At 40.7% G+C, this 18356-nt stretch overlaps 1 protein-coding gene across 1 annotated transcript in view; it reads right to left on the reverse strand.

Annotated features, from left to right (window-relative positions):
- HAO1 (hydroxyacid oxidase 1) overlaps positions 1-16428 on the reverse strand; it is a 31799-nt gene extending 15371 nt beyond the window's left edge. The window contains exons 1-2 of the mRNA XM_085299168.1: positions 16292-16428; positions 9057-9208 (exon numbers count right to left, since the gene is read on the reverse strand). Of these exons, the coding sequence (XP_085155294.1) occupies positions 9057-9208; positions 16292-16428 (289 nt within the window). The remainder of the gene's footprint in view (positions 1-9056; positions 9209-16291) is intronic.
- Positions 16429-18356: the final 1928 nt, after the last annotated feature.

Raw genomic sequence — 18356 nt, forward strand, 5'->3', positions numbered from 1 at the left:
CAAATTAAAAAAAAAAAAAAAAAAAGATTTCTACACATCCGGGACCCGCTCTGCCAGATAAAGTGAACTTTCCATGGTAGCACATGCATAGATCTATCAAAGAACTGAAAAATTTTAGCCATTTGATTAGTCCCCTTGAAGTCAGTGAAAATGTTTCCTTCTCTCAGATTAAGTACCTACAAATAAATTTCTTCTGAAGAGCCCATGTACATTGAATGCCTAAATAAASGAGTAATAGCTGGGAGTTCCTTGTGGTGGGTTGCTGCAAACCCCGTAAGTGATTTGTTGAATCAGGTCCCCTAAGTGATGCTAAGAAACAAGGGATCAGCATTCTTGTCCTCCACCAAGTAAGTGTTCATGAACGAGGGGGAGGGCTGCTAACCAGTAATTGCAAAACCTTCAGATCAGATAAGGGAAAAAATGTAAGTGTTACAGTTCAATCTGTCTTTAGGTATCTTCATTATTTTTTTCCCCTCAACTCATATAACACTAAGGACACAAGAATAGTTACAACTGTGTAAGTGAAAGTAAAAACTGAACTAAAACCTGTTCAGTGAATGGAAGTTTTTAAACACCATAAAATAACACCACATCCTTTCAATTTATTTGTATACGTGGGGATAGAGAACATACTTACATCTTATTCCAGATTAGTTTGGTTCAATCAGGGTTCAACCATCACAAACTGGGTTATGGAGTTTTCACAAAAGTATATTCACAATGTTATGTATCCTGTAAAGTGAACTGCTCTTTGGTAAGGAATCAACTCAAGATTCATACTTCAAATCTGCACAATCAAATTCAAAGTCTATACAAACAAATTATTCGAACTTGCAGAGATTCCAGATTCCAGTTTTAGCTGATCTATGCTTTATCTATCTTGAKCATTTTAAGCTTATTTAGACAATTTTGTAGACTTGCAGAAATGTATGATATATGCTCTTGAAGTGTTGCCAGGTTCTTTTTTTCCTGGAATCAAGCTTTGCTAAAAATACGCTGCCACTTCTGCGCTATTTTAGCTGCAGTTTAAGAAAACAGAAGCAATTCATTTCCTCTAACAGCTACATTTAACACCCCAAGTTTGGGGTACTACAAATATTTTAAACTATTATTAARAATCAGTTCTGGATCCATATACCAATGGAACACTCTTGCAGCAATATGACATTCAGAGTTTAAAACATCAGATTTTTGTAAATCAGCCTTTCCTCAGTCTGTTTCAGTTTGCTTTTAGNGGGGGGGGGGGGGAAGAGTCATTTTTTAAGCCCAAATATAGAGCATTGCCCAAAGCATATATTTACCTTTCTACACAAGAAGGACTTCCACTGAGGTCACCGACAGTGCTGAAAGCATAGTGCTAGGCACATACAGGAGGTTGGGGGGAGTTTTAAGTATCAGCGTGATAAAACTTTAAGCTCTTTGTCTTTTGTCTGGACCAAACGCTGCCACAATCAGGATGGCCTGAGGAAGGGGGAGCTCCCTAGTCACATTACCTGGAATGCATGGGCCACGTGGGCCCATGGCAATGGATGGACGCTGTTTGCTTTGATCCACGGCTACACAGTTGTACCTGGTCCAGTGAAGCCCTGGCTCAGCTGACCCTTCTACATCTGAGAGGTGAGAGAGAGACTCTCACCAGGGAAGAAAAGTCACAATAAAATGGGGCTTTTTTGTTCTTGAGAAGTTCAGTTGGAATATTTTAGACAGCAACAAATCAAGATCAACCGTCCGATAAGACCCACATCTGAGAAGTCTACAGGAGAACAATAAAGAGGCAACAATGCTCTTCAGCCGTTTTTTCATCCTGAAACCTCAGGATCTCCTTCCTGCTTAAGCAACCTCTGACAAGACATCRCTCCAACAGTTATGAAAACAATACAGATGCAACTTATTTCAGAAGATGTCACCAAAGAGCAGCTTAGTTTAAGCTTGCATGTTTTGCCAGCATTACCTTGTATACTTAATGAGAACTTGGCTATTTTTCTCTTGTGTGCAACATCATTTCCCTTTTAGTAAAAATCTCTGAAGAAGGGCAGTCAAAGCTCTCCCAGTTTGGTCATTCTACCCTGAGTGCACCAGTAAATACATAGTCCCTATGTTAGGAGACAAAGTACATTATTTAGGATCAACATGGTGTCCTTTTGTCATAGTGGTATTTCTCAAGACAAGTAGCTATGTTTTTAGAGTTGCATCTCCTAAGAAACAAAATTGTTTAAAGTACTTAAAATTACTTTCTTGATGAAACATACTTGGCTGAGAAATCCCCTGCCCAGCCTTACCACACTTGCTCCTTACAAAACACTGTGTGCTCGTTGTGCCTGTAATCATTTTGTTGGCGTAGTGCATTTCGTCAGCCATGCAGGAAGGTGATAAGCAGCAGAGAAAATATGACTGAACAAAACGGATTTGACTGGTCCAGAAACCAGGGCTGTCATAYCAGAGATGTTCTTTACCAGAAAGTTCCCCGGACATGTCAGTATCTGCAGTATCTGGGGGAAGCTAGGGCCAGGTCAGTCCAGTCCGTATTGCCCCACACAAATACTGTCCTCTCAACAACTCTGTTGAGATTCCTGGAAACCTTGACAGCTTCTCCAAAGCTAACATTTTTTTTGGAATGCCACACAGGTGAAAGGCAAAAGACGAATACAAAGTCCTGTCCTGCTCACAAGGGCTGAGCACAAAAAGCAGCAGGTTGCAAAGTCCCTCACTCACAGCCACAGGCTTGTCGGATGCCATCAGCAGGAGAACACAGAGCACCACAGTTCAGATGGTTGGCAGCATTAAAGCTAATAGAGAAAATGAAAAGTCTGTCAAGAGTCAAAGGAGCAATAGCATTTGTCCCTTGCTAGCTGGAAATAATGTACCTTCCAGTAACAAAACGAGGGTGGTGGGAGAGTTTTTAGTCAATATTCCTACTCTCTATTTGGCAAAGCAAATAGTGCAGTCACATCACAGGTGATGGTGAAACCCTTCTTGCATGCTAATGTAACTCAAAAAGCTGTTGGAGAGCAACTGCAGAGGGTAAACAAAATCATCAGGTCTGAATAACTAACATTCAAAGTTTTTGAAAGATCTGGCCAAGAAAATGGTCAAGATATGCAGGCTGATTTGCAATATCTGACTTCTCTAGACTTACTGAAATAGTACTTCTGGACTAAACAGAATATTAAATACGGGAATCAGTAAGAATTGAGAGCATTAAAACAATTAACATCAACGTTAACAGACCACAAATCCTATCAAAATAATGCTACATATCTTACTGTAACAGACTGGGATTTCAAAAAACTCCTATTCCTTGATGAGCAGCTGGAGGGTGAACAAGATTTCGTTTCAGTGTACTTGAATATGAGTCCTATTTAGAGGACCATAAATACTATTGCACTTTCTAAGGGAGCGCAGACTCCCTTAGAATCACATTGGTTTGCCTGAAATCAGCATGACAGGGGACGATCTTTGTGTGAAGGGATACTGAATCTTCCAATGGAGGAACAGAAAAATCATGCAGAATCAGAAAAGTCCCATTCAGTTTGGTTTAAAAGCATTTAGAGTCCAGCCCTTTGCTCTCTAATGGTGGCTAAGATTATTCATCAGATTTGGCAAAAATTTTTAGTTAAATAAGTTGAAATGAGAGTAAGAAGGAAAAGAAAGATTCAGAAATCAGTGTCATATGTTGATATTTTCAAAATGGAAACGTTTTCTTTTGAACTAACACTTTTGTTTCAAAACAGAGCTATCGTTAAAAGCATTGGCTAGTAGGAAAATGAAATAAAACACTGTATTTTGGATCAAATTAAACACTTCAGTGGATCCAAGATAATTTTCCTCCCAACTTCCAGCTCCTAATGAACAACAAATCCATTCTTTGCAAAATTGTCAAATGCACACTGATGAACTGCCACTAAAATATTATGGAATATACTTGAGGAAAGAGCTTCAAGAACTGGAACAATTTCTAACCAGGTCCATGAGACAGGGTTCATGAAATTGTTTAAAGGGTGAGGAAATATTCCCTGTAAGGAAAGACTCCAGGTCCATTTAGACACGTCAAATAAAACTAAAGAATGACTTTATAATAACCAATTAGAACCTATGTGTAGAATAGATTTTCTTTGGTTGTTTAAGGTCTAGCTAACAAAAGTATTAATAAGATCTGGAAGCTGAAGCTGTACAGATTTGGACAACAATTATGGTTATGTTGCTAAGAGCGGAGYTGGCTTTCGGAGTAACTTAACGATTGTTGTGCTGGACTGCCCATCATCAGGAATTTTTAAAATCAGAATTGAATGTTCTCCCCAGAACATACGCCTCACTAATAAAACAGAACGGCCAATAAAGGCATGTCCTGAACAAGACGACACCTGTATTTATTTCACAGAGTGGAGGCAAACTCACTGGAAGAGCAGATAGCAATTTAAAGCAAAATGCTGTCTCACTGTTTAAGGGAGATCACTGAGAGGATTGGATATCGTTCTTAAAATGTGAGGAGGGAGGAAAAGCCTTGCTCTTCTTGCTCACTGTACCACCTGTTCTGCTGGTGAGGACGGGGCCAGCCCAAGGTTATGTCTCTTGAGTTTAACCCCAGTAGCACAGATCTGCTTGCTATACCTGCTGAACAGTGCCCAGACGCACACGGTGCCATCGCTCATTAAGCTCAATAAGAAAGTAGCTGTACGCCAAGACTCGGGATAGGATGCGGGACACCTGGGCCATCACTTCTCAAAAAACCCTCACAATAGCAAGGCCACATGATACATTGCTTTCTACGCACCTGAGCCAAAAATTCAAGCTTACAAAGTACATTGTGTTTTCTAAAAGCCACAAGATTATGTATCAGATTTTCTTGGCTTGTGTAAGTTTGTGTAGTTGAAGCAAAGCTGATTTAAAGCAACCAACAATCTGCTCTGTGGGTTTCAGAGGTATCTCTAAGAGTTTAAGAAAAGTTGGATGCAGCAAAAGCCCTGATCCCTGTCCTAAATTTAAGGGAAGCTCTAAGCCAAACGTGTACTTTACAGCTAATCCCTGTCATCTTATAAGGTCAAACCAAAAGCTTGGCACTGAATGCCCCACTCCACCTCTAACAGAGCACAACACTGAAGTCATATTTTTTCTTCAAGAAAAGTTAATGCAATACAGAGGGTGTGATTTTAATTACCCTCTCATTTCAAAGCGATGAAAAATTTACTGACTCTCAAGGATATGTTTATTTGGCCACATATTCAAGTAGTTGCCAGTACACCAAGCTCTTCTAGCTTTGATTTAAAAAACAAGAAAATGCAATAATTATGTTAAAGTTTGAAACTAAGTGCACAAAAGCCAGGAAATTCCAAAATTAAGTTAAGTTATCTACCACAGCCATAACTCAGACCTGGTAGTTAGCTTATTGTATCACTTGACTGCATGTGCAGTTAAAGATTTATGCCTTAAAATGGGGCCAGGCCATGGTATGGGTGGGAGTCTGGGCTATGGAATGCTTTGAATTTTGTGCATTTCAAATCTCACTTTTAACATTGTGTTAATATGTTTGCATTTAACAGTATTATGCTTCAGAGTTTCCTCTGCAAAGTGAAATCAGCATAACCTGGGCCAGAAATATCTGTAGAAGTTGCCAAATGACAGGACAGCACTAACAGTACTGACTGGTAGGATGCCTCTTCTCAGATCAATTCAAGGTATTTGAGCTCCATCATGTGGAATGGGGCTGTATATACAATATGAATAAAATCCTTGGCTTCCAAATAAATCTTAGGGAGAAAAAAAAAAAAGATACATTTCCAAACATACTATAAATCAAATAAACTTACTTTTACAGAAAATACGATTTCGTCTATGACTGAAGATTAAACCTATCAGAAGGGCTATGTTTGATTAAATCCTTCGACTATAATACTGAAGTTGTGCTGCAATTCACTATGGCAGCCTCTCACAAGTACACTGCTTTTTAAAGAGAATTGAGACCATCTCTCACTGCAGGGCATGTAATTAGATTCACTTCACCCTAACACTTGCAGCATTGGTTATGGAGATGCTATTAAACCAATAGCTGCTCATCCATGCACAGAACTGAGGCTTTTTTTTATTTTGCCTGCTTGGGTTTTGTAGCCTTGTTCATTCTACCTGTGCTGGAGAGTTGCAATGACTGCCCAAAGCTATTCATATACAGCAGGGACTGCGTGACTTCTTTTTATGATTATGTTGCTCTGAAGCTCAGGATAAGGAAGCCTCACATCTGAAGTCAGGCTAATATCCTATTTCTCAGTCTTTTAGATTGTGAGCTYCTCACTGACATCTTCGCGCAGCATCTAGCCCAGAGGGGCCCTTATCTTGCTGCCTCCCTGGGATGCACTCAAAGAGCTACGCTGAAAGGGAATGCCTTCCACAGACAAGCAAAAGCTTCTGAATTTCTGGGGACAAAGACATGGATTATCACTGGTATTCATAAACATTTTTGTGATAGGAAGCATATATTGCCATGGAATATATTTATATGTATAGAAAGTATATAGAAATATATGTTGTTTCACTTATTTGTTCAAGTGATAAAAATGCCTGGAGGCCTGAAAAATATGCTTTACTATGAGAAAATAGAGCAGMTGTAATAGTGCAGGTAACAGTGGGCAGGAGGAGCTCAAGAGCAGCTTTCTGACAACAGGTGGCTCTACAGCCTAGCCAAAAGCGTTAAAGSAGCAGCTTGTTGAAAACTACAAATAAACAGATTCAAACAAGAAATGAGTGTCAGAARAAGCAAGAAATAGGTGAGTCCTCTGTCATTTCATTCCCAAATCAAGACTGAATAGCTCAGACTGAATCCCTGCCAGCCTTGACTACCATTATGCAGGAACTCATGCTGGATAAGCATTACAAYCTTTTCTGGCCTTAAAATATATATACATACATATATAGATGTACACACACACACACACACACGAAGTCAGACAGACAATTCATCTGTATTACAGCAGATTACAAAACCTCCCGGATGATTTTCCAAAAAGACCCAATCATCACCACAGTGTTTACGAGAGAGATGCAGACAGACAGACAGGGCCAGAGGCACAACTGCCAGGGCCATTGCTCAGCCCAAAATYGCACAGAGGGAGCTGCCACACATTCTCCTCGCCCTCTGCATGTCTGTCATACTACCAGCTGTGCTTTGTAGCTGCTGCACATCCAGATCCCCACTTCTTAATCTGTTTGTTGGGTGACAGAGATGAAATCTGACAGCACTTTTTTCCCCATTTTCACCTTCACAAATGCCTTATTGCTATCCTCTCTTGGCATCAAATTGCAAACCATTGAAGACATTCAGGCCTTTTGCATCTGAAGTCAGAGAAGCAAGCACCCGCTCTCCCTCTTTCTGCAAGCCTCATCTGCCCTCAATGATTTTTGTTGTTTCCTCTCCAAGGATTTATTCAACAATAGGAGTAAGAAATATTTCCAACTTCGATAATTTTCTGAAAATGTGTGATTTGATTTTCTTATTAAAAGTTTTTTTTTTTTTTTTTTTTTTTTTTTTTTTTTTTAAATTTTCAGCATGCATATTTCAAGTTCATGTTTCCCAGGGCAGGGAAACAACAAAAACTACATCATTTCCATAGTGATGTGCAGGATTTTATTTCCCGTTCTGCTTTATGGAAAAGACCTCTGTTCAGCATTTGACTGCTGCTCTGAAGGGCAAGCAGTCAAAAATTGGTTCTCAGATTCCAAAAYGAACCAGATACTTCAGCCTTGTTCCCATTCACACAGTAAGGATTGTACCCCTGGAGCATTCAGCTCAGCCAGGAAGCCAGGCCCAAACATGTTTCCGATTACACTGGCACGAGCGCCCCAGGAGAGCAGCTGTTCTGGCATCACGAGGTGTTCTGGTCCATGCACTGGGAGTAAGGCTCAGCCCTCTCTCTGCCTCCACGGCCTCGCGGGGGCAGGAGCCAGCAGGAAACCCTACCGCTGCTTTCTATGGCCTGTTCTGCCTGCTGAGAAACTGGGCACCTTTTGAAATAAGACTCTGCAGCCTCCCAGGCAGGGCACCTACTGCTGGTGTGACTTGAGCTGCACTACAGAAACTGCAGCCAGAATGGTAGAGGAGGAACCACAGCACCAACCTTGGTCATCTCCCTGCTGGTAATGGATGCAACGGGGTCACCTGGGCTGTTTGCTGATCATTGTTTCACTGAAAAAGGTGCCAAGGCCACTTTAAAACAAATCCTGCCTTTCCAGGGGCTTTTGGAGGAGTCCCACCTCTGAAGCGTGGAGGTGGGATGGGGAACTACTTGCAGCGAGGGAGCTTGTCTGAACCTACAGTGCCTCTTGTGTGGGAATAGCACAGAGACCACATGTGAAAGTAAAGTAATATGAATGCTGCAAGCTATTCCAAAAATCTGAAAACTCCAAAGCCAAGATTTTGTAACATCACGTTTCCTGGGAAAGGAAAGTCAACAAGATATAACAGGGCCATTAGAATTTAATGGAGACAGCATGAGCCTAGTTTTAGGCTAGGATGCGTTCTAGTTTTAGTAAGTTGCTCCTTTCCATCCCAAGTCCAGATTTTCAGCTCGTTCATGTAAAGCAGCACAGCTCCATTAAGGAGTTATGCCGATCGCACTAGCCAAGGGCCAGCCTTTCAAAATGGCCAGAGAACCCAAAGCAGAAAGGACTAGCACCCACTTGCAAAGGAGTCAGCCTTACCATTGACTTCTGAATCTCTGGTATAATTTTACGTGCTTCTTTTCATAATGATGCATAGACGGTAGGGAGGCAGAGTTATAAAACAGTTATTAAATTGGGTCCTCTGCCTCAGCTCCCCAACTATTTCCCCCACTGCATACTGCATTTTTCATCACTCTTTCCTGCCAGGCGAGAGCACAAGCACAAAACAAAGGGAAAAAAAAACAACAAAAAACCCCAAATAAAACCAATTAGTCTGAGCAACCACTCAACCTCACCAGGACTACAGCACCACACGCAAGAAACACAGCTTGACTGCGCAAACAGCAGGCACGGTATTATTCTGTTCCTCTCTTTGATTCGCTGCAGGGACCTCTCTTTGCACCACTTACCTTTAGCAGTAGCCATCTCTCCCTCAACGTGAGCCATGCGCTGCATAGCGGTTGCTCCGACACAGACCGGCATACTGATTTTCTGCCCTAAGACAGAGGTGGACAGGTCCATTACAGACACGTCTCTGAGTATCCTGGGGTACAGCTTCCATCTGACACACAGACAAATGGATAAATTTTAAAAAKCATGCATCGTTTTGATTACTTACAGTTCCTAATAGCCAAGCGCAAGTTTTTCTGTTGTCAGGAGAAAGATGGTGAAAGCCGGAGGGAAGGAAGCTGCAAGAGGCACGTGGGAGGAGGATGTTAAAGCTGGAACAGAAATTCTTTGAATTACCTGKAGCTGCAGTCAGCTGCAGAAACACAGAGAGCCAGGAGAGCGGGCAGAGGGAGAGAGATCAGCAGAAGAGGCAGAGTGCCTTGCAGCATTATTGACCACTATCACCAGAAAGAAAAGACAACAGCTGCAAACAGTAGCATTTAGAATGAGTCTCAGGTTCCCTGAAAGCCTTGGGCAGAACTGGATGACAGGGTGTCAGAGGACAGCAGAAGCTATTAATCCTAGTCTGACCTCCTTCAGTTACCTCTCCAATGGACCTGGGAGAGCCAGGAAACAAGGCTTTTTGGAGCAGACTGGCCTGGTCAGTGCTCTTATCCCTCGTTGTCCCTAAGTGTCTCCCTGTTGTACTTGGCTGCGTTATCTGCTCTCTTCAGGCTGGATGCCTTCTGCCCCACACACCTCTGTGAGCAACCACAGGGCGTACAGGGTACAGATTGCCCACGTTGTGGTTCTTTGCAGTGAGAAGTGAGCTCCCACTCTTCTTGCCCTGGAAAAAGAGGTGGGCAGGCTCTCTGTGCTAATAAAACTCAAGCCAAGGAAGAAGGGAAATTCACTGCTCCACATCTATCCTGGCAYCTCGCTAGAGCTGCTTTGCTCAGAGGCCTGTTCCACCGTGGTTGCAGACCACTGTATAAAACGTGCTTAGTTCAAAAGTGACTCCAACCCCAGAGACAGCCTGTTATACCACAAGGATTAGAGACTTCCAGGAAAAGACTAAATGTAGCAACTGTAATTTGGTACAGGAAAAGACCAAGAAGCACAATTACTGTCCCAATAAAGCAAATTACAATCTACTCCTTGAATGACTTGGCCTAGCATCTGCTCACCCATTCGACCTTGCTTTGGCCTTTAATATATTCAGCCAGAAACTGTATCAGCCTAGAGCAGGACTTTACTCTCCATTTAGGGGCTTCATCCCAGAGTACTCTCCAGCACAGAGTAAACAGTTTAAAAAAAAAAAAAAAAAAAAAGCAGCAATTTCTTCATTCTCTAGAAAGATCTAGAGATATTTCTAACAGAAACCTAGGACAGAGTCAGGATAAGACCTAAATTTCTTAAACACTAGAGCACCAGGCTGTGCTAGCTCTCCAGAACATGCTCCTCAGGGAGGAGAAAGATGGTTATGATGCTTGGAAGAAGAAATGATATTGTGGGAGTCAGCTGTATCATTTGATGCCAAGACACACACTGCAAGTGTGTATCCTTAGGCTTGTTTTCATGCCATTGTATCAGACTGTTATTTTTCAAAGGAGGATGGGCTGAGGGTGGGACAAAAAAAAACATGGATTTTTCTTTTTCTTCTTCCTTATCTTCATTCCAAAGCCTTTATCCCAATTCGAAGACATCTTTTCCCAGCAAAGAAAATAATAATCCTTTAATGTTTTTGTTTAGTTGTTAGAATGAAACTCAAAATAAAGGCACAATGATTTGAAATATTTTCTTTTTCCCCAGTCTCCTAGTTTTTGTGCTGCTTCTGACCTGTGAGATTTTTACCTGGTACAAACCACTGCCATTTCATCACAACACACATCTAAGGATTAGTCCTGAAGCACCAAGATTCTTGTAGTGCTTTCAGCTGGAAAAAGAAGTAGGAAGACCAACATCCTCGCCCTGGCCCCCAGCTCCCAACAGTGTATATAAGAAATGCAATGCCACTACTACAAGTAGTGATAAACATCCTACTCCCCCTTATGTACCACAAAGAGGCTCCATCCATGACCTTCGTGGACCACCAGATTCATTAGCCCTAGACTTCAAAATTGAATTGTCCCTTTTGATCACCCTTATGGCTCCTCTGCCCCTTGCATCTTACTGGACTGCATGTTCTTGACCAATATCAAGTCAACATGCACAACAGAGGATTTACTAGGTTCCATATAAACACCAAAGGGATCACCATCTTAGTCTTACTCAAGAAAAACAAAACAAAACACAACACTCCCACCACCATCCCAATATGGCATTTTTAGTGGAGATTYTTCTGGCTTTTAGTGAGTCAGACACTTGAAGCAAAGCACTTTCTGAAAAAGCTATAGGGAAATGCCTCAATAGCAGTAAGCAAAAAGCAAGACAGGCAGTTCCCAGTAACCAGAGCATGCATTCACACAATACCTGTGTCCTCCCAGTCTATGGGTAAAAACATTTCGTGGACATTTTGTAAATACCTTGTGTATTTTTTTTCATCCTCTCCTTGTCATCCACATTTTTTCCCAAATGAAGTCCGCACCTGTCTGCAATCATCAGCAATTGCAAGCTATTACCTCTTTTGTCCCAGCTGGGAAACTGCTACCCTGAGGAAGCCAGTAAGCATTCACAATCTGGCAGGCAACTTTTAGTTAAAATTGTTTTTAAAGAAGGTTGAAAGTGAGGGCGGAAAACAAGATCTCTCTTCCCTCCACGTTCAAAAATTTCAAAATGTAAATTATTGCATGGTTGGTTAAAATAAGAGGAAAGTGTTCTCTATTTTCCCACTCATTTTCAGCTGTGAAATGCTGCTGAAGCTTTCAAGACAACACATTTGCAGCAGCTCTTCTTGCTTGCCTTCTGAGTTGGTACGAAATAACCCCTTGGCGCTGCACCGCTGAAAGTATGGTTTGGAGAGAACACACGGTTCGGGCAAAGTCCCTATCCTGGTTCAAACCCCCTTTGCTACCTTAGTCTCCCCTGCGGCCTCTACCTCCCATCATAAACTGATGKGCTCTTGCTGTGCACTCTTTAGAGGCAACAGCTTCTTTTTTCTTGAGAAAAATGTATTTCATCTCTGAGGGTATCCTGCAGTCCAAGCAGCAATTCTTTTTGGAGCACTCTGAGCATCTGAGGTGAAGGACATCGCAGAGATGTTATCAACTTACTACAAACATTCCCCTCTTTCTTCCCCCTCCAACTTTGCATGACTTCTTGGCCCTGATCAGATTCTCCATCTTGCTTTTTTTAAACTAATATTTGCATTATTTAAATGCCTAGCTATTTTAAGGCCCTTAAGACCGAGCTACAAAACAATGATACACTTGCAGCAAATACACATCAGTGCTGTCACTGATAAACAAGCTATTGCTGTTCCATATGCATATGGCAACGTAATGCATCTTCTCCAAATGCCACTGGGAAGTCAGTGGCAGAATGTGTCACAGCGGATTATCAGAAATGTATTCCCACACACACACGTCTACCTTCATTAAAATGAAAGAGGAGATTTCAGATCAATTCCTGAGTACCATCAAGCCTAAGGCACYCCAACCTTGTCATAAAGTCTATTCTCTATTCAGCCCAATTGCTTCCTTGGCAATGTGAGAGTGAATTTAATCATCAGATAAACACAGCATTGGAAGGACATATGTTTTTTGGGGACACAGAATAAATGCAAGGTGAATAAAGTCAGACTCCATAGGGAATAATGTGTGTGCTGACATCTGAAAGAAAACTTCTTTGGCTAAAATGCTTCATTAATACAACAGCTGTCTCCAYATTATTTGAAAACTGTGGGAAAAAAAGTGTTATCTGGCTTTAGCAGTAACACTGATGTTGAAATACAAGCTCTAGTTTCTCACTCCAACATCAGTCCCAGAAGAAATGGCAAACAGAGGAAAGTTACTGTGTCTGGTGTTAACCTCATCCTTACCAATGGTCTTTTGGTACTAGTATCTGATTATAGAACCAAAGCACTTTAAACTCCTACAAATTCTTCATGTTTTCAAAAGGCCAGGATACTCATTTTATAATCAAATGGATTTGAACTTCACTTTTCTAGAAACTGCGCGTGTCTTTCTAAAGATATCGCATTGCCTATCAACAGTTTCATTAACTTGCTAGATCATTCCCTAATAGCAGTCCATTTATCGTTAAATGCAACCATTAACTTGCAAACGCATGAAAAAAGCTCAGACAAACCTGACATAGAAAGGGCTCTGTTAGGGAAAAACTATCAGTAATAGTTTTGTACAATGGTATGGGCTAAGAATTCATGCTTTTGATTCAGTTTTGTGCCTTTTTCCCCCCCATAAATATGTGTGTGTATGTATGTATATAATAYACACACACACACAATATTTAAATAAATTGTAAACTTATATAATCAGGCTGAATCTCATGACTTAAAAGAGCAAGCAACTGAGCCTCTGCCAATAGAAATCAATGGGAGCTCTGAGGCTATCACAAATAAAGCCAAACATACAAATTTCTTTCAGAAAGATATCTGACTTTGTGATCTTTGTGAGTAGGAGGCATAACATRTATCTTACTTTACATTTACCCATGAGCTGCACTCAGGAACAGAGAGATAACCAATAGCAGACTTTGAGACCAGGAATGAACCCGGATTCAGCGGCAATCCTGCCTTAGTGATTAGACCATGCTTTTCATCAAGCATTGAAAAATAAATAAAGATTTTTTTTTTACTCCAAGTAAGTTTTGTACTCCAAAACACTGAAAAGTCTTTATACAAGTTTCCTACTCCATCCCTTCTAGATATGCTACCAGAAAGCCAGGGCAAACATGGTCAGATTGAACAGTTTATCACAGTATCTCATGTATTAAGAAAACACAAGCCTGGCAAGCAGATTTACCTACCTTTGTTAACATGTCTCTGGGTAGATTAGATCCAGCTTCTGTTTAAATCATGATTAGTTACTGTGGTTAAGTGATAAGAAAAAAATCACTACTACTACTCTTGCTTGCTTCTATGCACTTCCTTTCACTCTTAACATCTCATTTTATTATCAGGGTAAATAACCTTTATAAAGCATCTGGAAGCATTAAAAAGAGTGAGCATTACTACATCCCCTCATGCTCTATTCACCCCTTAGCACAGGAACAGTCCTTTGGTTCCACGTCTGAATGGCACCAAGCGCAAACTTAGGGTTTCAGTGGGTGCTCGTGTCTAGCCAAGAGGCCTGGAACACCCAGCTGCAGCCTAGGTTAATTTTCTTCTCGAACATGCCACACACTGCTCTGCCACAAACCTCCCGTGCAAGTTCGGACAAATCGCTTATTACTGGATATACAGGAAGATACAGGTGACCACTTACCTCTCAAGGAGCCTGAATTCAAAGACTTTGGACCTTTAAAAACTTTTGTTGCTGCTGTTTTTGGTTTGGATTCAGAAGAGTTGCCACCCAACTGTTCTGTCTGGCAAAATTATTCTTTTCCCCCTCCCTCCACAAAACTACAGACTGGAATAAGTTCAAAAAGAGAGAAGTGAATTGCAGAATTTCCTGGACTTCAGGGATCTCAGGGGATCTGATTAGCTAAGTAACTAGCCTCTTCAGTCCACTAGCACTATTGGTTTCCATTTGCAGGCACCCAGCTTGCCCTGAGCTCACAGGTCCTAGCTCAATAAGCTGTCTGAAAGTAAGCCATGAAATTAGTGACTGCCCTTCCTCTAACCGTTTGTCTGTGTTTCATTTCTAATCCATAAAATGAGGCAAGTGATATCTAACACCTCAGGAAAACGAGTTGAGGCAGGTGCTACAGAAGAGCAATGTATTACTGCAAACCGAGACATCCTGCAAGAGGGTGAGAATCCAGGCCAGCAAACCYATCTACACAAGTAGGAACATCAATATACCTGGAGATAATAAAGATTTAGAATCACCTCTCTCAATGTCTCTTCAGCAGCACCATCCTTCAACTTGTACCTTACTCTGAAGTCAGAAAAAAAATGTACTCAATGATTTCAACCTAGACTATAATCAAGCATGTAGCACCTGTGCATATTGGACACTTTCCTTGGCACACAAGACAAACTTTGTCATCTGGCCAGGATATTTGACATCTGAGGAAGAAATAAAACTGGGGACAAACACAAATCAGAAATTTTTGTTTTGGTTTGCTTGACACACAGAGCACACATGGGATTAAAAACTTTAGAAATAAACAGAAACACATGCAAGAGGGTTAAATGTCTGCACCAACAAAATCCAAGAACCAAATGGAAAAATGGAAGCTAACAGCTATTTGTTTAAACTGTTTGACTAGGCTTAACTAGGATGATGTGATTAGTCTGCCTCTCTCTTTTGCAGAGCTTGGGCTAATGCACTGGTGGCAGAGGAAAAAAACAAGATTCGGGGGAGGGAGAACCAACACTGCACAGGGAAAGTGGCTTGAAGCATGCTTTGACACTCTTCCATAGAATTTAATGGCAAAAGCTACTTTAAACTGTGTTGAACTTGTGCTTCTGAACCAGAGGGGTCAGGGAGCTCAGGCTGAGAACAGGACAAGGGGCCAGATGTAACTTAGAACTGGCTTATAATACTTCCCATCATTTACAGTATTTCATGTTGAAGCGCTGACCCTGCTATTGGAAGTCTCCTGACCAGTACTTGGCCACTCAGTACCAAGCACTGGRTTTCATTGCTCATTCCAGAGCACACTGCTAGGGTATTTTACTTGGATTTATAAGTGTTTCAGAAACACTCATCATGGCAGGATGCATAATGAATACAGTTTGGGAGGAACAGGTGAGATCTAGAACAAYTCAGGAGCTAAAAAAATGAGAAGAATCTCGTGCTTTTATTATAGTCTATACATAGAAACTAAAGTTTCTTCAGTTAACTGGACATTGGTTATGTCAGAGCCAAAAGAATACAGAGACTTTATGCTAACTGCAACAGGAGAGAAACAAAAATGCAGGTAAACCTAGAAAATATTCTAGTGTATTTTTAGGACTACATTTGATAGAAAATATTATTTGGAAAGGTGAGAGGGGAAAGCTGCTAGGCTGTCCTAAAAAGAAGGAATAGAGAATTTTTTTTTTGCTTAAAAGTTTCAGAAGGATTTTTCTGTGTGAATAAGAGTCACTTGTGCACCCACATCTACTAATAAAGCACAATTTATACCCCCCACACTCCACAAGTATATACACATGCATATGTATTACAACCGTAAGTCATCCTCCTACCTTGAAAATGCTGCTACATTATCTGCTAATGTTTCTTGGTCATCTGCTCCTGATCGGTAATAATCATACACTGATTTTGGAAGAACTTTTTTAGCATATTTTTCAAAATCAGCAACACAAACTGGTTTTCCAGACATGTTTGCAGATCTCACAGGGTAAGTTCACTCCTGCTTCCTTCTCTTAAGTTTGGTCTTTTTCCTCTGTAAATCATTAATTTAGGACTTCATCAGGATCTGACCTACTTATCTACAAACACACTAAAAACACTAAAATATACAAACTTCTTGCATAACTCTGGACTTCAGCACTGCTGTATTTCATGGTCACAAAGCAAACCCAGGATTAAAACATGTGGAAAGAAAGAAAATGCATCAGCAAGCAAAGAAGTATATTGGTGCAGCATAGACAGCTTATACCTGCAGCAAGAGGAATATCCTGTCTCTTGTGGATGCCTTTATCAYTGAAAACATGCAGGATGCTGAAAAAGGAAAAAGAAAGATATTGCTTATGTCCAAAGAACAAAATTTTGTTTAGATGATAAAGCTGGTCTAAGTCTAGACTGGTATTTAAAACTCCAGTTAACATAGGTGAGTTTCCAGTAGTTTCCAGTACAGCTCCAGATTCTGTGTCAAGTTGCACAGGCTCGCTCCCAGCTGGCTAGAACATCTAATACATCTTCAGGCAAAAAGTCCCCCTTTTAAGCCAGTTCCTCCTCCAAACCAAGATCTCGTGTTTGAAAGTCAGCTGCGTTCACTAGCTGGAAACAAAATTAGCTTATCATGCAGATGACATTCATCCAGAATGGAAGACTTTTGTAAAGTCGAGATTCAAACATGAACTCTTCARAAATTACATACAGAGAAGGATATATTTTTTTGATCTTGAAAGGGAGAAGTCACAAGTGTATCATAGCTGTATATATTCAGTTTTCCTGCTGTACACATTTTATTTACTAACAATGCAGTTTAGTTTTGTTTTTCTATAGCAGAGTTTGGGAAGAAGGGAGCAATCAATACTTTAATTAGAATCAAACCCTTCAAAGCAAAGCTCAAGGTGCAGCAGACCTTTGCCAAGCACACAAACAGAGCAGCACACACTGTGGTCACTGCAGCCCAACACAGATCTTAATTTCTGACAGTCTTGTAAGCAAAAACCAGGCAACTAGCCTGTTGCTGATTCACTGCTAGTTATTTGTGGTGCATTCAGAGATGAAGAAATGCAATGCAATATAAATATAGCCGTGTCTCACTTCCTCCAACAATACAGGGCTTTAAATGACTTGATTTTTCATCAACAGGGCTGAGGAATTCACACAATGTCAAGTTAAATACATATATACCTCTGTTAAAACCACAGCCATCTTCCTTGCTGCTGGTTTATAAATAACAGCTAGGAACATAATATTCTCTAAAGAGTGAAAAAACTGCTTAAGACTCAAAGCATACTTTGAAGCATCTTTTGAGAAATATCTCAAGGATTGAAATGGTAAGGTCAGTACTGAGAATCATTTAAAGAAAACCACAGATCTTAGAGAGTTGCAGCTATTTCTCCAATTGCTTTCCCAGATGAAAGCCTCTTAAATTAACACACACTGGAACAGGAGGGGGTGATCTTTCTTATAGCTGATCAGAATTTCTGTGGGAGGAATTGCCAAAGATTATCATCAATATACATATATACAGCTACACCATGGGGCATTTATCACATATCAATGTCAAATTCAATTCAAAACCAATATGGCTCAACTGACATTTCTCCCAGCACAAACTGGAGATAGGTCTTTTCATTTAAAACTTGCATTGCTTATGCTATAAACAGGCATTTATCCTAGAGCATATAAGACTAGGCATTTGGTGAGAGCTAAATATTTTAATATGTGCAACTATTTTGTGCCAGTATTTTGTAGCACAGCTTATAATGTTGGAAATCTGCACAAAAATTGCTGGAGGTAACTAGCTTTTCACCATTGATCATCCTTTTCACCATTTCTGTATTCACCAAAAAAAACAAAAAGAGAATATACTTTTAAGGCCTCCGTAACATTGTCCATGTTGATCTCTACTTA

The sequence above is a fragment of the Rhea americana genome, unplaced genomic scaffold (genome assembly GCF_003343005.1).
Source record: "Rhea americana isolate MKP2758 unplaced genomic scaffold, rheAme1 scaffold_146, whole genome shotgun sequence".
NCBI classification, from domain to species: Eukaryota; Metazoa; Chordata; class Aves; order Rheiformes; family Rheidae; genus Rhea; species Rhea americana.